Here is a 24,399-nt window from a genome sequence, read left to right on the forward strand (position 1 = left end):
GTTCTTCCTTAGGCATGTTCGGTATCCCAAGGATGAGTCTTGCTTTATTCTAACTTAGCCATATTTCCCCTCAAGATTCTACCTTTTCTTATTTGTAACATGTATACAGGAAGAAACCATTTTCTCCTCTGTGTTGGTGCCCCTACAGGACATTCTTAGGTAGCAGATACTCTTTGATGCTTGATAGGTTCTATGATGCAACTGTATCAGTCAGATTGAAGGGCAAGGGAGGACTGGACAAATCTCTGACAAAGTTCTGCAGGAGATAGCTTTTCTAGAGCTGTTTGTATCAGGACCTACTGTGTGGGAAGAGGTCAACTTCCTTCATTTCCAGTGACTTGATAGAGGCTGGGTGTTTGACATCAATGGATTCATCTCGAGAAATCTCCTCTCTAAGAAGCAGGATGAAGGTCTAGAGCCAGGGCACATTTTGAACAATTTACACATGTGTTTTTAAACTAGTATATTACTTAGAAGGGGCATATTAGAAGCATTTCCACTAAAGTAAACAGCAGTGAGCTAGGCATGGTTATACACAGACACAGACACAAACACACACACACACACACACACACACACACACACACACACACACACACACACTCATAAACACACTATTCAAGCACTCAGGAGACTGAATAAGGAGGATCTTGAGTTTCAGTGTAGCCTAGGGTACATGCAGAGACATTGAATTAAAAAAATATTTATTTACAAAAAATTCAAACAGGCATTCCAACACTTTGCTAATTTATATTATATTGGACATAATAGCCAATGCAATTAGATAAGAATTAATTAGTTTTTTAAGTATGTAACATTTTTGTATTGATTCCCCAGATTCAATACAAGCCAAACATAGGCTTTAGAGTTAAGGTCTGTAGGTTAACGCCATTTTCTACAAACATAGCCTTTTAGATTGGGAGAACTAAAGACTATCCAGGTTTCTCCCCCATCTCGAGTCACATAGCATTACACAGTAGAGAGCCTGAATCCCATCCCATCAGCAGTTTTAACTGAACTTGTATGCCTGACCTTTTCTCAATGGAGACTTAACTTCATGTTTCTTTCTCATCCATATATGAACGTGTAGAGACCACCACCACTCCAGAGCCGACTACCACTGAAGTGCCGCCCAGCACTCTACCAATGGGTAACTAAAGTTGTATAAATCTCTTTTTGGTGTAAGTTGTAATGTCAGTGTCAGCCATGCCTTTCTGGACACAATGGGATGTGTGTGTGTGTGTGTGTGTGTGTGTGTGTGTGTGTAGTATTGTGAAATCTTAGAGAAGCTAGGATAAGGTCCTGATTGTTGGAGCTTTCCTCTATCGTGACTCAATTGTCTCTGTGTGGAGGAGTCAGTCAGCAATGGAGTGGATTTCTCCACAGTCTCTAAATTTAATGTTATGTCAGAAGAAACTCTTGGCTAGAGGATCTAGGTAAGACAAGCTTCCAGAGAGGTTTCCATAGCAAAAGGAGACTGATGATATCTTGTGGGATCCAATCTGAGTCCCTTCAAAGGGTCCCGTTAGTCCAGTGCAAAACCCATGCAGACCTTGGTCTTGTCTAAACATGTTGGGTACTTAAAGCTTGACTTGACTGGTAAGTTCACATCAGTTGTCTTGAGACCAGTAGTGACAAAATTTAGGATTCTCTAGTGTGCTGTTATTGAAATCAGAGGGTGAGCTCATGGGGCAGTCTCCTGACCCAGCTCAGCGGGGTGAACAATAGCTTCTATTCATGCTGAATACTGTTTTATTGGGCCTGAAAAAACAGTTCTGATATCATATCTCACCCTTGTCTGGGTAAGCAGCCGGTGAGAGCCTTTGCCAAAGATCCACGAACTTGTCTTCTGCCAGGGAGCTCATCAATCTGTCCCTTCGGTCAGTCACAGAGAAGTGTGGGTCAGGGTGGGGCTGGATGTACCCGTGTGCAGTCTGTGCATTAGGAGTTGTGGGGCTATGATTTCTCTATGTCCGTGAAAGACCCCACATTGACCAGTATATGTTGGTATCCAGAAGACTGTATGGCACTCAGAGGTCTTAGTTACAAGATGCAGCAGGTGTCTGCCCACCATCCAGGATAGATTCAACCCATGTCAGCCCTGCACACACATAGCCTTCCTGGTGACAGACAGACCTGTCCTGTCTAGAACAGTAGCAGCGAGCATTCAGTGAGGATGCAGGGGCAAGTGATAGGGGTAAGGTCTTTCCATGACAGGGTGCCCAAAAAGCAACAGTGGTGGGAATCGGGTTCTGTATTGACTTAAACCCCATGAAAGAGCTCTCCAGGAATGCACATGCGCCATCATCCACACAGGAAAAATGAAGGAGAATCCCTCTTGTCTTTCCAGGAACAGTGTTTGATTTTGCTGTGAGGCTGGTGAATGGAGGAGACCGGTGTCAGGGTCGCGTGGAGATCTTTTACCAGGGTTCCTGGGGCACCGTGTGTGACGACGGCTGGGACATAAATGATGCCAATGTGGTGTGCAGACAGCTGGACTGTGGCTGGGCCGTGTCTGCCCCTGGATACGCCCGGTTTGGACAGGGCACAGGGCCCATTGTCCTGGATGACGTGGACTGCAGAGGGTATGAGTACCATCTGGCAAGTTGCTCCCACCGAGGCTGGCTCTCCCACAACTGTGGACACACGGAGGACGCTGGAGTCATCTGCTCATGTATGACCAGAGATCCTTAGTTCTCAAGCCATTACTGGGATATGGTTTGGTCCCTTTTAAGCCCCCCCTCCTCCCCATTCTGGTATTGTTTATTTCTAAGGCTGGTGAACAGCCAGAGCCCTGCCATTCTCAGCCAGTCGTGTTTGTTTTCACTCTTTTTCTCTTTTGGCTCCTTGCTCTTGCTGAGCTCCCAAATAAATCACACATAGAGATTTATTCTTGTATTTAAGTACCTAGCCTTGGCTTGGCCTTTAAAGTTAGCTTTTCTTAACTTAAATTATCCCATCTCTCTTTTGCATCCAAGCTTTTACTTTCTCTATTCCTATACACCTGTCAGTACTTCTTACTCTGTGACCGGCTGTGTAGCAGGGTGTTTGGCCGCCGACTCCTCTTCTCCTTCTCCTCTTGCTCCTTCTCTCAGATTTTTCCTCTCATTTATTCTCTCTGCCTGCCAGACCTGCTCATCCTTTCATGCCAAGCTATTGGTTATTCAGTCCTTTATTAGATCGGTCAGGTCATTTTTTTTTTTTCATGGCAGGGTTTCTCTGTAGCTCTGTAGCCTGTCCTGGAACTAGCTCTTGTAGATCATAGCACCTCGAACTCACAGAGATTCATCTTCCTCTGCCTACTGAAGGCTGGGATTAAAGGTGTGTGCCACCATCACATGGCCTAACTGCTCTTTCTAAAGTCCAGGGACATCGTCCCCTTTTAGAAAACCCTTCCTGATTTATACTCAACAGAGTTAGAAACACACACACACACACATGCACGTACACACAGGTATACACAGAGATATAAGTAAACTTATATAGATTAGTTTGCATAGATAGAAACATACAGAGAGAAACATCCATAAACAGAGAAACATATCTACATATATTCTCACATCCAAATATTTATATCACAGACAGATCTGACACAAAGACACATTTCACACATAAACACCCCCCCCCCCACATACACACCCGCACATAGACATACATTGACATATGAAGCGAAACCGATCCATAGACACAGTTATGAATGGAGACACACATACACTTTATGTTATTCACTGGCCATTCCTATTCTTCCAATACATCTCAACCAACACTTGCCCCTTGTACAAGACTGTCTGTTGATGTCTTCAAGGACCTAACTATGCTAAAAGTCTCTGGATGGCAGGGAACACACCTTGTCCACTTAGTACCAAGTTTGGTATATGAACCAAGAGCCTAACAGGGTGCCTGGCTCACACGAATGTATTTCAACAAGCAGGACAGAGGATATAATTGTGAGTAGCTCAAACTCAGGCTTTCTTCCAGACCTGAGCATCCCAGCTGTTTCCGTAATATATGCCTATACATACACAAACATACCCACACATATGTTAAACCAGGCACAACATTAACTACATCCTCACAATTCCTGAGCAATTATCTCAGTCTCCATAGGAGCTTGGTTCTAAGAAGTCCCTTGCTTATACTCAAACTCTTCCATACTCAACCTTTATAAATTCTGTTGTGTGACCCACATGTCTACCACATTTTTACAGTCATTCCCTGTTACAGCCCCTGATAGAACACCAAGGACGTGTAGGTCGTTGCTGTAACTCAATGCTCCTGGGGTGAGGGCAGAGTGAAAGTTTCTGCCTGCTCAGTACAGGTGCAAGGGTTCCCCCATTTTATGATCCACTGCCTGTGTAATCCATGAAGGAAGCCGTGGACACAGAGTGCTGATTGGAATATTACTAAGGCTGTTTGGCTCTTTTCACCAAGACAAATGGAATCTCAGTGTTAGATTTTGCCTTTGGGGAGCCTACACAGCAGAGGTGTAAGAGCTTGCTGTTCAGGGTGTTCCTGGTTGATCAATGCATAAGAGTCAGCGATATTGCTCCTCACTTAGGTTTTCTCCAGGTTTCTTGTGGGTGAAACACGCAATCTGAATTTGCTTTATTCCCTTACAGATACCCAAACAACCTACCCAACACCTGGTAAGTACTTTGAAAAGATGAACTGTATCAGTTTAGAATTTCCCCTATAACTAAATGTTATCTACTGAGACAAGGAAGCATTAAATAATCTGTGTGTGATCTGGACATGTAATGACAACAGCAGCTTCTGCCAGATGGAGCATAAGGGTCAGGTGGTAACACAGGTGCAGTCTTCAATCTGATACTGTCCCTGCCTTGAATTTTAGTATGTGTCAGAATTTAATAGAATATCTGATTGGATTGTCTGATATTCATATCCTTCCCTCATGGCATTCTGACTTGAAGACCCAGAGTGGCTTAAAGGTCTGTACTTTGTCAGATGATGTGTAAGGATAACCTGCCCTCCTCCACACTCTGGGACATCTGCTTGGTACAAGGCTAATAAGACTTTAAGACTTGCAAGCATATAGGCCCATTAGTTTGCTAGGCCTTCAAAAAACAAAAAAAAAATATGTCCACGCTATTTATTTAATTATTTATTTTGACACCCATGTAGCCCAGGCTGGTCTCAGACATGGTGTATAAACAAGGCCACTTCAGAATATAGTCAGGCTGAAAGAGATATAGTGAGAGTGTAGGCAGAGTCAGGGAGAATCCATGTACCCACTGCAGGAGATAGACATGAGATGCCAGGCAGAACCGGTAGTAGTCCACAACCATATGGCGATACACAAATTAATAGAAATGGGTTACTTTAAGACGTAAGACCTAGCTAGAAATCTGCATAAGCTAATAGGCCAAGGAGTGTTTTAGTTCACAACAACAACAACAACAACAACAACAAAACAAGGCCACTTGAACTCCTGATACCCTTGCTTCTAATTCAGGAGATCTGGGATTCCAGGATTGTGCCACCATGCCAAATTCTTGTTTATCATATCTGAAATGCTGTATACTTAATCTACAGCCCACTTGTTTTTAATTTCCTTTTGCAAATAAATCATTTTGACCAAGTACTTGGGCAGTGCACACAGACATGACTCACCACAGATCACCCTATACCCAGAAGAGTGTACAATGCATTTGAAGCTAACTTTGTAACCTGAAGGAGTTCATTTCTAAGCAGTGAACCCTCTTCTAAACATTGTTTGGTTTTTCTTCAGGCTAGTGAATCCCAGAAGTGACATCTAAGGCCTTCTCCTTTGTTCTTAGTCTCTGATTATTGGCTACTCATTGGATTGGTATTCAGTGGGCTTTCTGCTGCAGTGGTAAAACACTGGCCACAAGCCACTTGGGGGAGGAAGGGTTTATTTAGCTTAAAGTTTATTGTCTATCATCCAGTGAAGCCAGGGCATGAGCCCAGGGCAGTGGAGTCCGAGGCAGGACCTGATGCAGAGGCCTTACAGGATCCCTGCTTGCTGGCTTCCAAACTCATACTTAGCCAGCAATTTTATACTATATAGGCTCGTCTGATAAGGTAGTGGGATGGCATTCTAAAGCTGCTGAGTGGCGGTGACCAGTGTCAGGTTGGGTGGAAGTCCTGTACAAAGGCTACTGGTGCACTGCATATAATGACATCTGGGACATCCAGGAGCCGAGGTCGTCTGATGGCAGCTTGGCTGTGACCATTCTGTATCAGCACCTGGAGGGGCCCACTGTGTCAGGCCTCAGAGAGCATTCTCTTTGGAGCTGTGTACTGATCAGGATGGGAACCCTACCTGTCCAGCCGTCAGCATGATGGCGGGTACAACCATGACTGTGGCCACAGGGAAGACGCCAGAGTCACATTCATTACCCAATTCAGACCCCAAGTCAGCAGATTTAACTGTACGTGCACGTCTCTGGTTTTCTCAATGGAGACTTGATTTCATATTTTCCATTTTCCTCTTCAATCTGTATCCGAACATGCAGAGCCGACCACTCCAGAGCCTTTCACCACCCCAGATGTGACCACCACTCCTCCCGACACAACAGTAGGTAAGGAAATGGTACAAATGTTTCTCTATAGGTGGTAATGCTAGTGTCATTCATGATGTTGGCTTTCCTGAGACACGCATGGGTGTGTGTGTGTGTGTAGTGAAAACTTAAAGAAGGTGGGATTGACTCCTGATCCACGGGGCTGTCCTTTACTGAGGCACCTGTGACTTCCCATTTGTCTCTCTCTGTGTAGAGGAGACAGTCAGTATGTGATGGGTTTCAAATTTCCATAGTCTCTAAATTTAGTGTTATGTCAGAAGAATCTGTGTTAGAGGATCACCATAAGACAAGCTTCCAGAGAGGTTTCCATGGCAAAAGGAGGCTGATGATATATTATAGGATCCATTCTGAGTCCCTTCAAAGGGGTCCCTTGCAGATCAGTGCAAAACCCATGCGGACCTTTGTCTTCTCTAGACTGGTTGGGTACTTGAAGCTTGACTGCAGTGGTAAGTTCACATCAGTGGTCCTGGTGACCAGCAGCGACAAAGTTAGGGGTTCTCTAGTATTCTGTTATTGTAGACAGAAGGTGAGCCCCTGGGACAGTCTACTGATCCAGCTCAGTTGGGTGAGCAATAGCCTCTATTCATGTTGAATACTGTTTTATTGGACCTGAAAAAACAGTTCTGTTATCACATATCACCCTTGTCTGGGTAAGCAAGTGGTGAGAGCCTTTGCCAAAGATCCATGAACTTGTCTTCTGCCAGGCAGCTCATCGTTCTGTCCCTTTTGTCTGTCGGAGAAAAACCTCCTCTACCTTATGCTCTAGCGATGACAGGTGTGGGGATGGATGTGCCCTAATGCAGTCCGTGTGTTAGGAGTTGTGGGGCTGTGATTGCTCTCTCTCTCTCCTTGAAACACCCACATTCTCTAGTGTATGTCATCATCCAGAAGAGTGTATGGCACTCAGAGGTCTTAGTTACAAGATGCAGCAGGTGTCTGCCCACCATCCAGGATAGATTCAACCCAGGTCAGTCCTGCACACACATAGTCTGCCTGGTGACAGACAGACCTTTCCTGTCTAGAACAGAAGCAGCGAGCATTCAGTGAGGGTGCAAGGGCAAGAGATAGGGGTAAGGTCTTTCAAAGACAGGGTGCCCAAAAAGCAACAGGGGAGAGGCTCAGTGCTATAATGCCTTAAACCCCATGAAAGAGCTGTCCAGGAATGCACATGTGCCGTCATCCACACAGGAAAAATGAAGGAGAATCCCTCTTGTCTTTCTATAACAGGGCTTGATTTGCCTGTGATTCTGGTGAATGGAGGAGACCGGTGTCAGGGTCGCGTGGAGATCTTGTACCAGGGTTCCTGGGGCACCGTGTGTGACGACAGCTGGGACACCAATGATGCCAATGTGGTGTGCAGACAGCTGGGCTGTGGCTGGGCCGTGTCCGCTCCCGGAAATGCCCTGTTTGGACAGGGCACAGGGCCCATTGTCCTGGATGATGTGGCCTGCACAGGGCACGAGTATTATCTGGCAAGCTGCTCCCACCGAGGCTGGCTCTCCCACAACTGTGGACACACGGAGGACGCTGGAGTCATCTGCTCATGTATGACCAGAGATCCTTAGTTCTCAAGCCATTACTGGGATATGGTTTGGTCCCTTTTAAGCCCCCCCTCCTCCCCATTCTGGTATTGTTTATTTCTAAGGCTGGTGAACAGCCAGAGCCCTGCCATTCTCAGCCAGTCGTGTTTGTTTTCACTCTCTTTTTCTCTTTTGGCTCCTTGCTCTTGCTGAGCTCCCAAATAAATCACACATAGAGATTTATTCTTGTATTTAAGTACCTAGCCTTGGCTTGGCCTTTAAAGTTAGCTTTTCTTAACTTAAATTATCCCATCTCTCTTTTGCATCCAAGCTTTTACTTTCCCCATTCCTATACACCTGTCAATACTTCTTACTCTGTGACCAGCTGTGTAGCAGGGTGTTTGGCCGCCGACTCCTCTTCTCCTTCTCCTTTTGCTCTTTCTCCTCTCAGATTTTTCCTCCCATTTATTCTCTCTGCCTGCCAGACCTGTTCATCCTTTCATGCCAAGCTATTGGTTATTCAGTCCTTTATTAGATCGGTCAGGTGATTTTTTTTTCATGGCAGGGTTTCTCTGTAGCTCTGTAGCCTGTCCTGGAACTAGCTCTTGTAGATCATAGCACCTCGAACTCACAGAGATTCATCTTCCTCTGCCTACTGAAGGCTGGGATTAAAGGTGTGTGCCACCATCACGTGGCCTAACTGCTCTTTCTAAAGTCCAGGGACATCGTCCCCTTTTAGAAAACCTTTCCTGATTTATACTCAACTGAGTTAGAAACACACACACACACACACCCCTGCCCGCAGACACACACACATGCACGTACACACAGGTATACAAAGAGATATAACTAAACTTATATAGATTAGTTTGCATAGATAGAAACATACAGAGAGAAACATCCATAAACAGAGAAACACATCTACATATATTCTCACATCCAAATATTCATATCACAGACAGATATGACACAAAGACACATTTTACACATAAATACACACCCCCCACATGCACACCCGCACATAGACATACATTGACATATGAAGCGAAACTGACCCATAGAGACAGTTATGGATGGAGACACACATACACTTTATGTTATTCACTGGCCAATCTTATTCTTCCACTACATCTCAGCTAACACTTGCCCCTTGTACAAGACTGGCTGTTGATGTCTTCAGGGACCTGACTATGCTGGAAGTCTCTGGATGGCAGGGAACACACCTTGTCCACTTAGTACCAAGTTTGGTATATGAACCAAGAGCCTAACAGGGTGCCTGGCTCACACGAATGTATTTCAACAAGCAGGACAGAGGATATAATTGTGAGTAGCTCAAACTCAGGCCTTCTTCCAGACCTGAGCAGCCCTGCTGTTTCCATAATATGTCCATATACATACACAATCATACCCACACATATGTTAAACCAGGAACAACACTAACTACATCCTCACCATTCCTGAGCAATTATCCCAGTCTCCATAGGAGCTTGGTTCTAAGATCTCCCTTGCTTATACTCAAACCCTTCCATACTCAACCTTTATAAATTCTGTTGTGTGACCCACTCATCTCCCGCATTTTTACAGTCATTCCCTGTTACAGCCCCTGAAAGAACACCAAGGCTGTGTAGGTCGTTGCTGTAACTCAATGCTCCTGGAGTGAGGGCAGAGTGAAAGTTTCTGCCTGCTCAGTACAGGTGCAGGGGTTCCCCCATTTTATGATCCACTGCCTGTGTAATCCATGAAGGAAGCCAAGGACACAGAGTGCTGATTGGAATAATACTAAGGCTGTTTTGTTCTTTTGACCAAGACAAATGGAATCTTAGTGTTAGATTCTGTTTTTGGAGAGCCCATACAGCAGAAGTGTAAGAGCTTTCTGTTCAGGGTGAACCTGACCTCGGGTGTTCCTGGGTGATCAATGCATAAGAGTCAGCGATATTGCTCCTCACTTAGGTTTTCCCCAGGTTTCTTGTGGGTGAAACACACAATCTGAATTTGCTTTATTCCCTTACAGATTCTCAATCAGCCTATCCAACACCTGGTGAGTACTTTGAAAAGATGAACTGTATCAGTTAGTTTCTCCTATGTCATAATAAACATCAACTCACTAAATGTTATCTACTGAGACAAGGAAGCATTAAATAATCTGTGTGTGATCTGGACATGTAATGACAACAGAAGCTTCTGCCAGCTGGAGCATAAGGGTCAGGTGGTAACACAGGTGCAGTCTTCAATCTGATACTGTCCCTGCCTCGAATTTTAGTATGTGTCAGAATATAATAGAATATCTGATTGGATTGTCTGATATTCACATCCTTCCCTCATGGCATTCTGACTTGAAGACCCAGAGTGGCTTAAGGGTCTGTACTTTGTCAAATGATGTGTAAGGATAACCTGCCCTCCTCCACACTCTGGGACATCTGCTTGGTACAAGGCTAATAAGACTTTAAGACTTGCAAGCATATAGGCCCATTAGATTGCTAGGCCTTCAAAAAACAACAACAAAAAATATGTCCACGCTATTTATTTAATTATTTATTTTGACACCCATGTAGCCCAGGCTGGTCTCAGACATGGTGTATAAACAAGGCCACTTCAGAATATAGTCAGGCTGAAAGAGATATAGTGAAAGTGTAGGCAGAGTCAGGGAGAATCCATGTACCCACTGCAGGAGATAGACATGAGATCCAGACAGAACCGGTAGTAGTCCACAACCATATGGCGATACACAAATTAATAGAAATGGGTTACTTTAAGACGTAAGACCTAGCTAGAAATATGCATAAGCTAATAGGCCAAGGAGTGTTTTAATTCACAGCAACAACAACAACAAAACAAGGCCACTTGAACTCCTGATACCCTTGCTTCTAATTCAGGAGATCTGGGATTCCAGGAGTGTGCTACAATGCCCAACTCTTGTTTATCATATCTGAAATGCTGTATACTTCATCTACAGCCCACTTGTTTTTAATTTCCTTTTGCAAATAAATCATTTTGACCAAGTACTTGGGCAGTGCACACAGACATGACTCACCACAGATCACCCTATACCCGGAAGAGTGTACAATGCATTTGAAGCTAACTTTGTAACCTGAAGGAATTCATTTCTAAGCAGTGAACCCTCTTCTAAACATTGCTTGGTTTTTCTTCAGGCTAGTGAATCCCAGAAGTGACATCTAAGGCCTTCTCCTTTGTTCTTAGTCTCTGATTATTGGCTACTCATTGGATTGGTATTCAGTGGGCTTTCTGCTGCAGTGGTAAAACACTGGCCACAAGCCACTTGGGGGAGGCAGGGTTTATTTAGCTTAAAGTTTATTGTCTATCATCCAGTGAAGCCAGGGCATGAGCCCAGGGCAGAGGAGCCCGAGGCAGGACCTGATGCAGAGGCCTTACAGGATCCCTGCTTGCTGGCTTCCAAACTCATACTTAGCCAGCAATTTTATACTATACAGGCTCATCTGATAAGGTCAGTGGGATGGCATTCTAAAGCTGCTGAGTGGCGGTGACCAGTGTCAGGTTGGGTGGAAGTCCTGTAAAAAGGCTACTGGTGCACTGCATATAATGACAGCTGGGACCTCCAGGATGCCGAGGTCGTCTGATGGCAGCTTGGCTGTGACCATTCTGTATCAGCACCTGGAGGGGCCCACTGTGTCAGGCCTCAGAGAGCATTCTCTTTGGAGCTGTGTACTGATCAGGATGGGAACCCTACCTGTCCAGCCGTCAGCATGATGGCTGGTACAACCATGACTGTGGCCACAGGGAAGACGCCAGAGTCACATTCATTACCCAATTCAGACCCCAAGTCAGCAGATTTAACTGTACCTGCACGTCTCTGGTTTTCTAAACGGAGACTTGATTTCATATTTTCCATTTTCCTCTCTAATCTGTATCCGAACATGTAGAGCCGACCACTCCAGAGCCTTTCACCACCCCAGATGTGACCACCACTCCTCCTGACACAACAGTAGGTAAGGAAATGGTACAGATGTTTCTCTGTAGGTGGTAATGCTAGTGTTGTTCATGATGTTGGCTTTCCTGAGACACGCAAGGGTGTGTGTGTTTGTGTGTGTAGTGAAAACTTAAAGAAGGTGGGATTGACTCCTGATCCACGGGGCTTTCCTTTACTGAGGCACCTGTGACTTCCCATTTGTCTCTCTCTGTGTAGAGGAGACAGTCAGCATGGGGTGGGTTTCAAATTTCCATAGTCTCTAAATTTAGTGTTATGTCAGAAGAATCTGTGTTAGAGGATCACCATAAGACAAGCTTCCAGAGAGGTTTCCGTGGCAAAAGGAGGCTGATGATATATTATGGGATCCATTCTGAGTCCCTTCAAAGGCGTCCCTTGCAGATCAGTGCAAAACCCATGCGGACCTTTGTCTTCTCTAGACTGGTTGGGTACTTGAAGCTTGACTGCAGTTGTGAGTTCACATCAGTGGTCCTGGTGACCAGCAGTGACAAAGGTAGGGGTTTTCTAGTGTGCTGTTATTGTAAATAGAAGGTGAGCCCCTGGGACAGTCTACTGATCCAGCTCAGTTGGGTGAGCAATAGCCTCTATTCATGTTGAATACTGTTTTATTGGGCCTGAAAAAACAGTTCTGTTATCACATATCACCCTTGTCTGGGTAAGCAAGTGGTGAGAGCCTTTGCCAAAGATCCATGAACTTGTCTTCTGCCAGGCAGCTCATCGTTCTGTCCCTTTTGTCTGTCGGAGAAAAACCTCCTCTACCTTATGCTCTAGCGATGACAGATGTGGGGATGGATGTGCCCTAATGCAGTCCGTGTGTTAGGAGTTGTGGGGCTGTGATTGCTCTCTCTCTCTTCTTGAAACACCCCACATTCTCTAGTGTATGTCATCATCCAGAAGAGTGTATGGCACTCAGAGGTCTTAGTTACAAGATGCAGCAGGTGTCTGCCCACCATCCAGGATAGATTCAACCCAGGTCAGCCCTGCACACACATAGTCTGCCTGGTGACAGACAGACCTTTCCGGTCTAGAACAGAAGCAGCGAGCATTCAGTGAGGGTGCAAGGGCAAGAGATAGGGGTAAGGTCTTTCAAAGTCAGGGTGCCCAAAAAGCAACAGGGGAGAGGCTCAGTGCTATAATGCCTTAAACCCCATGAAAGAGCTGTCCAGGAATGCACATGTGCCGTCATCCACACAGGAAAAATGAAGGAGAATCCCTCTTGTCTTTCCATAACAGGGCTTGATTTGCCTGTGATTCTGGTGAATGGAGGAGACCGGTGTCAGGGTCGCGTGGAGATCTTTTACCAGGGTTCCTGGGGCACCGTGTGTGACGACAGCTGGGACACCAATGATGCCAATGTGGTGTGCAGACAGCTGGGCTGTGGCTGGGCCGTGTCCGCTCCCGGAAATGCCCGGTTTGGACAGGGCACAGGGCCCATTGTCCTGGATGATGTGGCCTGCACAGGGCACGAGTACTATCTGGCAAGCTGCTCCCACCGAGGCTGGCTCTCCCACAACTGTGGACACTCGGAGGACGCTGGAGTCATCTGCTCATGTATGACCAGAGATCCTTAGTTCTCAAGCCATTACTGGGATATGGTTTGGTCCCTTTTAAGCCCCCCCCTCCCCATTCTGGCATTGTTTATTTCTAAGGCTGGTGAATAGCCAGAGCCCTGCCATTCTCAGCCAGTCGTGTTTGTTTTCACTCTCTTTTTCTCTTTTGGCTCCTTGCTCTTGCTGAGCTCCCAAATAAATCACACATAGAGATTTATTCTTGTATTTAAGTACCTAGCCTTGGCTTGGCCTTTAAAGTTAGCTTTTCTTAACTTAAATTATCCCATCTCTCTTTTGCATCCAAGCTTTTACTTTCCCCATTCCTATACACCTGTCAGTACTTCTTACTCTGTGACCGGCTGTGTAGCAGGGTGTTTGGCCGCTGACTCCTCTTCTCCTTCTCCTTTTGCTCTTTCTCCTCTCAGATTTTTCCTCCCATTTATTCTCTCTGCCTGCCAGACCTGCTCATCCTTTCATGCCAAGCTATTGGTTATTCAGTCCTTTATTAGATCGGTCAGGTGATTTTTTTTTTCATGGCAGGGTTTCTCTGTAGCTCTGTAGCCTGTCCTGGAACTAGCTCTTGTAGATCATAGCACCTCGAACTCACAGAGATTCATCTTCCTCTGCCTACTGAAGGCTGGGATTAAAGGTGTGTGCCACCATCACGTGGCCTAACTGCTCTTTCTAAAGTCCAGGGACATTGTCCCCTTTTAGAAAACCTTGCCTGATTTATACTCAACAGAGTTAGAAACACACACACACCCGCACACACACGTGCCCGCAGACACACACACATGCACATACACACAGGTATACAAAGAGATATAACTAAACTTATATAGATTAGTTTGCATAGATAGAAACATACAGAGAGAAACATCCATAAACAGAGAAACACATCTACATATATTCTCACATCCAAATATTCATATCACAGACAGATATGACACAAAGACACATTTTACACATAAATACACACCCCCACATGCACACCCGCACATAGACATACATTGACATATGAAGCGAAACTGACCCTTAGAGACAGATATGGATGGAGACACACATACACTTTATGTTATTCACTGGCCAATCTTATTCTTCCACTACATCTCAGCTAACACTTGCACCTTGTACAAGACTGGCTGTTGATGTCTTCAGGGACCTGACTATGCTGGAAGTCTCTGGATGGCAGGGAACACACCTTGTCCACTTAGTACCAAGTTTGGTATATGAACCAAGAGCCTAACAGGGTGCCTGGCTCACACGAATGTATTTAAACAAGCAGGACAGAGGATATAATTGTGAGTAGCTCAAACTCAGGCCTTCTTCCAGACCTGAGCAGCCCTGCTGTTTCCATAATATGTGCATATACATACACAATCATACCCACACATATGTTAAACCAGGAACAACACTAACTACATCCTCTCCATTCCTGAGCAATTATCCCAGTCTCCATAGGAGCTTGGTTCTAAGATGTCCCTTGCTTATACTCAAACCCTTCCATACTCAACCTTTATAAATTCTGTTGTGTGACCCACACGTCTCCCGCATTTTTACAGTCATTCCCAGTGATAGCCCCTGATAGAACACCAAGGCTGTGTAGGTCGTTGCTGTAACTCAATGCTCCTGGAGTGAGGGCAGATTGAAAGTTTCTGCCTGCTCAGTACAGGTGCAGGGGTTCCCCCATTTTATGATCCACTGCCTGTGTAATCCATGAAGGAAGCCAAGGACACAGAGTGCTGATTGGAATAATACTAAGGCTGTTTTGTTCTTTTGACCAAGACAAATGGAATCTTAGTGTTAGATTCTGTTTTTGGAGAGCCCATACAGCAGAAGTGTAAGAGCTTTCTGTTCAGGGTGAACCTGACCTCGGGTGTTCCTGGGTGATCAATGCATAAGAGTCAGCGCTATTGCTCCTCACTTAGGTTTTCCCCAGGTTTCTTGTGGGTGAAACACACAATCTGAATTTGCTTTATTCCCTTACAGATTCTCAATCAGCCTATCCAACACCTGGTGAGTACTTTGAAAAGATGAACTGTATCAGTTAGAGTTTCCCTGTGTCATAATAAACATCAACTCACTAAATGTTATCTACTGAGACAAGGAAGCATTAAATAATCTGTGTGTGATCTGGACATGTAATGACAACAGAAGCTTCTGCCAGCTGGAGCATAAGGGTCAGGTGGTAACACAGGTGCAGTCTTCAATCTGATACTGTCCCTGCCTCGAATTTTAGTATGTGTCAGAATATAATAGAATATCTGATTGGATTGTCTGATATTCACATCCTTCCCTCATGGCATTCTGACTTGAAGACCCAGAGTGGCTTAAGGGTCTGTACTTTGTCAAATGATGTGTAAGGATAACCTGCCCTCCTCCACACTCTGGGACATCTGCTTGGTACAAGGCTAATAAGACTTTAAGACTTGCAAGCATATAGGCCCATTAGATTGCTAGGCCTTCAAAAAACAACAACAAAATATATGTCCACGCTATTTATTTAATTATTTATTTTGACACCCATGTAGCCCAGGCTGGTCTCAGACATGGTGTATAAACAAGGCCACTTCAGAATATAGTCAGGCTGAAAGAGATATAGTGAAAGTGTAGGCAGAGTCAGGGAGAATCCATGTACCCACTGCAGGAGATAGACATGAGATCCAGACAGAACCGGTAGTAGTCCACAACCATATGGCGATACACAAATTAATAGAAATGGGTTACTTTAAGACGTAAGACCTAGCTAGAAATATGCATAAGCTAATAGGCCAAGGAGTGTTTTAATTCACAGCAACAACAACAACAAAACAAGGCCACTTGAACTCCTGATACCCTTGCTTCTAATTCAGGAGATCTGGTATTCCAGGAGTGTACCACAATGCCCAACTCTTGTTTATCATATCTGAAATGCTGTATACTTCATCTACAGCCCACTTGTTTTTAATTTCCTTTTGCAAATAAATCATTTTGACCAAGTACTTGGGCAGTGCACACAGACATGACTCACCACAGATCACCCTATACCCGGAAGAGTGTACAATGCATTTGAAGCTAACTTTGTAACCTGAAGGAATTCATTTCTAAGCAGTGAACCCTCTTCTAAACATTGCTTGGTTTTTCTTCAGGCTAGTGAATCCCAGAAGTGACATCTAAGGCCTTCTCCTTTGTTCTTAGTCTCTGATTATTGGCTACTCATTGGATTGGTATTCAGTGGGCTTTCTGCTGCAGTGGTAAAACACTGGCCACAAGCCACTTGGGGGAGGCAGGGTTTATTTAGCTTAAAGTTTATTGTCTATCATCCAGTGAAGCCAGGGCATGAGCCCAGGGCAGAGGAGCCCGAGGCAGGACCTGATGCAGAGGCCTTACAGGATCCCTGCTTGCTGGCTTCCAAACTCATACTTAGCCAGCAATTTTATACTATACAGGCTCATCTGATAAGGTCAGTGGGATGGCATTCTAAAGCTGCTGAGTGGCGGTGACCAGTGTCAGGTTGGGTGGAAGTCCTGTAAAAAGGCTACTGGTGCACTGCATATAATGACAGCTGGGACCTCCAGGATGCCGAGGTCGTCTGATGGCAGCTTGGCTGTGACCATTCTGTATCAGCACCTGGAGTGGCCCACTGTGTCAGGCCTCAGAGAGCATTCTCTTTGGAGCTGTGTACTGATCAGGATGGGAACCCTACCTGTCCAGCCGTCAGCATGATGGCGGGTACAACCATGACTGTGGCCACAGGGAAGACGCCAGAGTCACATTCATTACCCAATTCAGACCCCAAGTCAGCAGATTTAACTGTACCTGCACGTCTCTGGTTTTCTAAACGGAGACTTGATTTCATATTTTCCATTTTCCTCTCTAATCTGTATCCGAACATGTAGAGCCGACCACTCCAGAGCCTTTCACCACCCCAGATGTGACCACCACTCCTCCTGACACAACAGTAGGTAAGGAAATGGTACAGATGTTTCTCTGTAGGTGGTAATGCTAGTGTTGTTCATGATGTTGGCTTTCCTGAGACACGCAAGGGTGTGTGTGTGTGTAATGAAAACTTAAAGAAGGTGGGATTGACTCCTGATCCACGGGGCTTTCCTTTACTGAGGCACCTGTGACTTCCCATTTGTCTCTCTCTGTGTAGAGGAGACAGTCGGCAGGGGGTGGGTTTCAAATTTCCATAGTCTCTAAATTTAGTGTTATGTCAGAAGAATCTGTGTTAGAGGATCATCATAAGACAAGTTTCCAGAGAGGTTTCCGTGGCAAAAGGAGGCTGATGATATATTATAGGATCCATTCTGAGTCCCTTCAAAGGGGTCCCTTGCAGATCAGTGCAAAACCCATGGGGACCTTTGTCTTCTCTAGACTGGTTGGGTACTTGAAGCTTGACTGTAGTGGTAAGTTCACATCAGTGGTCCTGGTGACCAGCAGCGACAAAGTTAGGGGTTCTCTAGTATTCTGTTATTGTAGACAGAAGGTGAGCCCATGGGGCAGTCTCCTGACCCAGCTCAGAGGTGAGCAATAGCCTCTATTCATGTTGAATAATGTTTTATTGGGCCTAAAAAAACAGTTCTGTTATCACATCTCACCCTTGTCTGGGTAAGCAACTGGTGAGAGCCTTTGCTAAAGATCCATGAAGTGGTCTTCTGCCAGGCAGCTCATCGTTCTGTCCCTTTTTTCTGTTGGAGAAAAACCTCCTCTACCTTATGCTCTAGCGATGACAGGTGTGGGGCTGAATGTGCCCGAATGGAGTCTTTGTGTTAGGAGTTGTGGGGCTGTGATTGCTCTCTCTCTCTTCTTGAAACACCCACATTCTCTAGTGTATGTCATCATCCAGAAGAGTGTATGGCACTCAGAGGTCTTAGTTACAAGATGCAGCAGGTGTCTGCCCACCATCCAGGATAGATTCAACCCAGGTCAGTCCTGCACACACATAGTCTGCCTGGTGACAGACAGACCTTTCCTGTCTAGAACAGAAGCAGCGAGCATTCAGTGAGGGTGCAAGGGCAAGAGATAGGGGTAAGGTCTTTCAAAGACAGGGTGCCCAAAAAGCAACAGGGGAGAGGCTCAGTGCTATAATGCCTTAAACCCCATGAAAGAGCTGTCCAGGAATGCACATGTGCCTTCATCCACACAGGAAAAATGAAGGAGAATCCCTCTTGTCTTTCCATAACAGGGCTTGATTTGCCTGTGAGGCTGGTGAATGGAGGAGACCGGTGTCAGGGTCGCGTGGAGATCTTGTACCAGGGTTCCTGGGGCACCGTGTGTGACGACAGCTGGGACACCAATGATGCCAATGTGGTGTGCAGACAGCTGGGCTGTGGCTGGGCCGTGTCTGCTCCCGGAAACGCCCGGTTTGGACAGGGCACAGGGCCCATTGTCCTGGATGACGTGGCCTGCACAGGGCACGAGTATTATCTGGCAAGCTGCTCCCACCGAGGCTGGCTCTCCCACAACTGTGGACACCAAGAGGACGCTGGCGTCATTTGCTCAGGTATGACCAGAGATCCTTAGTACTCACAGGCTTTAATGGGATATGGTTTGGTCCCTTTTAACAACCCCAGATCTCCATTCTGGCCATGTGCATCTCAGCCCTCTAAGACAGGTGAATACCGAGGTCACTGCCCTTTTCAGCTGGAGTTGTTATTTTTATTCTTTTTCTCTTTTGGCTATTTGCTCTTTCAGAGGCCTCCCACCCAGCTTCAAAATACACATACACAGTGGATTACTTTTCCTTATAATGGCCAGTCCTTAGCCTGGCTTGTTCGAGCCAGCTTTTCTTAACTTCAATTATCCCATCTGTCTTTTTCCTCTGGGATTTTCCCTTCTCTATTTCTGTAGATCTCTCTTTATTTCTCATTCTGTAGTTTGCTATGTAGTTGGGTGGCTGGCTGCTACATCCTCTTTTTTCTCTTGCTTCTTTATCCTCTCAATTTTTCTGTTTAATTCTCTCTGCCTTCCTTCCACACTGATCCTTTCCTGCCAAGTTATTGGCCACATTTAGCTCTTTATTAGACTAATCATGTGTTTTGGAGAGGTAATGCAAAATAGCTTCACAGAGGTAAATAAATATAACGTAAAAAAACAACATATCTGCCCAAAATTGAAGCAAATTCCACACCACAAACAAATGAACTCATCTCAACATAATATTCTACAGCATTGAGTCAGGGCCTTCACAATCCTCTCAGTTATCCAGGGCACTAGCATTCATGTGAGACAGATAATTCATGGAAGAGCAGCATCAGGCCACAGACTTGAGAATGCAACAGGGTCAGCATGCACACCCTCCTGCAAGGTGTAACCTAGTCCTGGTTTGCAGAGATGTAACCCTTTTCTGTAAGACTTTGCAGTGTTCAGAGGGCAGAGCAGTACAGCAAACTCACGTCTTTCCTGCCAGTGTTTCCCCGCATCTTTCTCAGAAGCACTGCAGAGAGAACCTTTTGGGAAAACTTCAATACTCTGTCCTCTCTTCCTGCTGTACTAATATCAGGGTCCTCCCAGATTCAGGCTCAAAAGCACAATCATGAGCACAGAGGAAGTTACAAATGATTGTTGAGGGTGTGGCTGTGGCAGGGTCATTGTATATCATGTGTCCCCAAGCCACATGGAAAGAAGTAGTGAAGCAGGAGAGAGAGAACTGCGAGCATTGCTAGAGTCCTACAGAATCCTAGTGCTGTGAGGGTGGACCTTTAGGTGGTCATCACTCATTGCCGAGGGTACCCTTGGCTGTCTATCTGCATCACAATGCAGAGCCTTGCTGTTCTGTCCCAGAGGAGGTGATGACTTTCTTACATGCATTTAAGAAGCTGCAGAAGCCCAGGTCCCATCTGGGGCAGTGGAATATAGGGTAAATCTCCATGAACTACTGCATAGCTCATGGCTCCTTCTGGAAGCCCCTGCCCTTCCATTCCAGCCTCTGCTAGGTTTGTGCAAATGCTGAGTCTGTCCTCCCTGTGATCTTGGTGAAATTCCAGGCACTTTGTTTCTTCCTGTCCTTCTGCTCACAGGTGACCATTCCACACCTAGCTTGGGAGAGTTTCCCCAACTAGAACTGGAGCGTCCCTGTTCTCCTGGTCACTTTTGCAGTCAGGCTCTTTCTGTTAGCACTAGGGCACCGAGAGGACACCTACTACTCACCTCGTCAGAGTTTTTCTACATATGTTACCTTTGTGATTATCCTTGGTCTCTGCCCATTCAAGGCTAACAAAGTCTGTGTATGAATTGTGTGAACACACCACTGGGCATATAGAACCCCACTCCTGAATGCTATTGAACATGGAGGGCTGGAGGCTTCACCATGGTACTGACTACAAGCCTGCAGGGTGGCACCTCATGGTCCCATGTTATGTCTCCTGTGTCTTTGTGTCTCTGTTCGGTCATGCTGACTCCTCTGTATATTTCTGTTCCTCCATGTTCTTCTGTTTTCAACATTGCTTATCTCTCAGAGACATGTCTATCTGTGTAACCCTCGCTGCTGGCCTTCAAGTACTAAATTCTCCAGCCTCAGCCCCACAGTACCAGGATTGTAACTTTGAGACACCGTGCTCAGCACACCTTCTGGTTTCCTTTATTCTCCTTATTATAAAGGGTCCTGCAGGTCACTCACTGCACAAAGCTGTGTTTGCTACAGTGCAACTCCAACAGCGCCACCTGTAGCCACAGTCTGCTCACTCTTGCTGCTCTGGTCTCTAGAGCCAGTCTGTTTATCGTCTCCTTCACTAGCTTGTTCTACCTGCTCATTGATGGCCAGCGACATGGTCCCCCTTAGAAGACCCTTCCTGATTATATATACTCAACATACTTAGAAATATGCACACACACACAAACACGCACATATAGACAGACACACACACACATAAGTAGATATACACAGAGATATAACCAAACTTCCTTAGATACTTCCATGGATAGAAACATTCGTAGAATACATACCTGAACACAAAAACTCATGTGTAATCTGTGAAGGTCGAGGTGGACACAGAGTACCCATTGGGATATTACTAAGGCTGTTTTTCTCTTTACCAATGAAATTAAACCTCAGTGTTAGACTGTCTTTGGGGAGCCCACACAGCAGAGGTGTAAGAGCTTTCTTTTCAGGGGTTGGTGCACTTGACCTCGGTGTTCCTGGTTGATCAATGCATAAGAGTCAGCGCTATTGCTTCCCACTTAGGTTTTCCCTGGGATTCCTGTGGGTGAAACACACAATCTGAATTTGCTTTATTCCCTTACAGCTTCTCAATCAAGCTATACAACGCCTTGTAAGTACTTTGAAAAGATGAACTGTATCTATCAGTTAGAGTTTCCCCTATGTCATAATGAACATTGCCTCACTAAATGTTATCTACTGAGACAAGGAAGCATTAAATAATCTGTGTGTGATCTGGACATGTAGTGACAAAGAGGCTTCTGCCAGCTGGAGCATAAAGGGTCAGGTGGTAACACAGGTGAAGTCTTCAATCTGATGGTGCCCCTGCCTCAGATTTCAGTGTGTGTCAGAATCTAATAGATTATCTGATTGCATGGCCTGGGATTCACATCCTTCCCTCAAGGGATTCTGACTTGGGACCCAGAGTGGCTCAAGGGTCTGTGCTTTGTCGTCCTCCACACTTAGGGGAAACTCCTGCCTGGCCCAACGTTAATAAGGTCTTAATTTTGGCACCATTATAGGGCTATTTGTTTGGTAAGACTTCACAAAGCAAGAAAAGCCTAAATATAGTTTTCATCTGTTTAGTTTTCTGAGGCCCATTTAGCTCATAGTAGTCTCAGACTTGCAAGGCTACCTACTCTTGGAGTCCTGATCCTATACCTCAGTTCCATATTGCTGGGATTCCAGAAGTTTATTTTTCTGCCCAGCTCTTGTTTATTATACCAAAATGATATATACCCAAACTTCAGCCTACCTGGTTTTATTTCCTTTTTGCAATATAAATCATTTTGATCAAGACCTTGGGCATTGGACATAGCCAAGCTTGAAACTACAGATTCCCCTACCCCAAGAGGAGTGTACAATGCAGTTGAGGTTAGTTTTGTCTCCTTTATGAGTCCATATTTAAACAGTGCATTCTTTTCTAATCTGAGTTTGGTTTTTCTTTAGATTATCCATACCAAGATCCAACAATGAATGGTAAGGCTCTTTTCTTTGCTCTTAGTCTCTTGCTTTAGTCTTCTGGTTGAGTTGAGGTCCTGTTTGCCTTCTGTTGGTGTGCTAAAACCCTGGCCATAAGCAACTTGGAGGTAAAAGGGTTTGTTTGGCTCACAGGTTAGAGTTCATCATCTAGTGTAGACAAGGCAGGAGCCCAAGGCAGAAATTGATGTAGAGGCAATGGAGGAACCCTGCTTGCTGGACTCCTAGGTCATGCATAGCTAGCAAAATTATACAGCACAGGCTCACCTGTCCAGGTCAGTGTGCTGGCATTCCCCCATCAATTATCCAACAAGAGAAACTCACACAGACGTGGCCTTCTACAAGTGTGATTGAGATAAACCCAGCAGTTGAGACTCCTCCAAGTGACTCAGCTGTGGCAGGGTGACAGTGGAGCTATCTAGGACAGGTGGTCAGCCCTGCTGCTGCTCTTGCTGCTGTCTGGTGGGATCCAAGTGCAGCTTTGGGTACAGAATCAGGGATGGAGTGGAGATGAGAGGTGTGGGTGTCAAGCTGCTGGGCAAACTCCACCAATCCCTGTCCTTCACCTTCCTTCTCCTCTCTGCCCTTCAGTCAGTTGATGGGTGAAATTAGCTTGAGCCTTGTGTCAGAAAAGCTAGCTGGAAACACTCACCGGTTCTTCCTTTGTGCAATAAGAGCCGTTCTTGCAAAGGTAAATAGCACAATCAGAGCTAGATAACTTGATATACACCCCAACCCTAATAGTTTTCATGTATGAAATAAATACATCGAAATGTAAAGAGGAAACTGTACAGTGGGCGCAGTCATCTATAGCACACACTGTATGTATGTTTAGTTTTTTTCTCTATTTTGTCTTTTTGAGATAGAGTTTCTCTGTGTAACTCTGGATGTCCTGAAATTTGAATTTGTTCTGTAGACCAGGCTGGCCTTGAATGCGCAGATTCTTCAGTCTCTACCTCCCAAGTTCTGGGATTTAAGGCCACTGCTCAGCATAGATTTAAGCACCCAGATTGGGCAGCTTATAACCCCTATAACTCCAACACGAGCTGCTCTGACACCCTCTTCTGGCCTTTATGGACACCTGTACTGATGTGCACATACCCACACACAGACACTTGCCCGTGCACATAATTAAAAATAAAACAAATCTTTCACAATTAATAATATTGCACATAATCAATGCCCAACTAATACAGGTAATATGTGCTATTATCATGAAACCTGAATATTTTGAGGTATGTATCATTAATCCCATTTTGCAAATTGGAAAATTAAGACAAAGTTAGATAATTAGTCAATATTTGCATGTCTAAGATTCTGTGACTGAAAATGGAAAGTTGTGTAGTGGTGTTTTATTTGGATTGTAATAAATAAAGTTTCCCTGAAGACCAGAGAGTAGAGCAGCCACACTGGCCATCCTTACAGACCAGGCAGTGGTGACACACACCTTTTATCTCAGTAGCCTCCCTAGCTTGCCATAGATACTGGGCAGTAGTGGTGCACACCCTTAATCATAGAACTAGAGAGGATGTGGGGAGACAGCTCTCAGCTCAGTCTCATTCTGAGGTTTTTTTGGAGGCAGAATCATGTTTCAGACTGAGGGCAGTAATTGATGTGGCAGCTGCTAATCTGTTGGGCCTATGGATGTGTGTCCATTCCACCTTGACTGGTGGTCAGAGAGTTT

The 24,399-nt window shown here is 45.2% G+C and overlaps 1 protein-coding gene across 1 annotated transcript in view; it reads left to right on the forward strand.

The window, feature by feature from the left end:
• Window positions 1-1,094: 1,094 nt before the first annotated feature.
• The window catches only part of Dmbt1 (deleted in malignant brain tumors 1), a 56,227-nt gene continuing 32,922 nt past the window's right edge, over window positions 1,095-24,399 (forward strand). The window contains exons 1-12 of the mRNA XM_075975204.1: window positions 1,095-1,150; window positions 2,351-2,674; window positions 6,483-6,563; window positions 7,791-8,108; window positions 10,095-10,121; window positions 11,983-12,048; window positions 13,281-13,598; window positions 15,587-15,613; window positions 17,476-17,541; window positions 18,765-19,082; window positions 21,823-21,849; window positions 22,686-22,715. Of these exons, the coding sequence (XP_075831319.1) occupies window positions 1,147-1,150; window positions 2,351-2,674; window positions 6,483-6,563; window positions 7,791-8,108; window positions 10,095-10,121; window positions 11,983-12,048; window positions 13,281-13,598; window positions 15,587-15,613; window positions 17,476-17,541; window positions 18,765-19,082; window positions 21,823-21,849; window positions 22,686-22,715 (1,606 nt within the window). The 5' untranslated portion in view covers window positions 1,095-1,146. The remainder of the gene's footprint in view (window positions 1,151-2,350; window positions 2,675-6,482; window positions 6,564-7,790; window positions 8,109-10,094; window positions 10,122-11,982; window positions 12,049-13,280; window positions 13,599-15,586; window positions 15,614-17,475; window positions 17,542-18,764; window positions 19,083-21,822; window positions 21,850-22,685; window positions 22,716-24,399) is intronic.

The sequence above is a fragment of the Microtus pennsylvanicus genome, chromosome 5, assembly GCF_037038515.1.
Source record: "Microtus pennsylvanicus isolate mMicPen1 chromosome 5, mMicPen1.hap1, whole genome shotgun sequence".
Lineage (NCBI taxonomy): Eukaryota > Metazoa > Chordata > Mammalia > Rodentia > Cricetidae > Microtus > Microtus pennsylvanicus.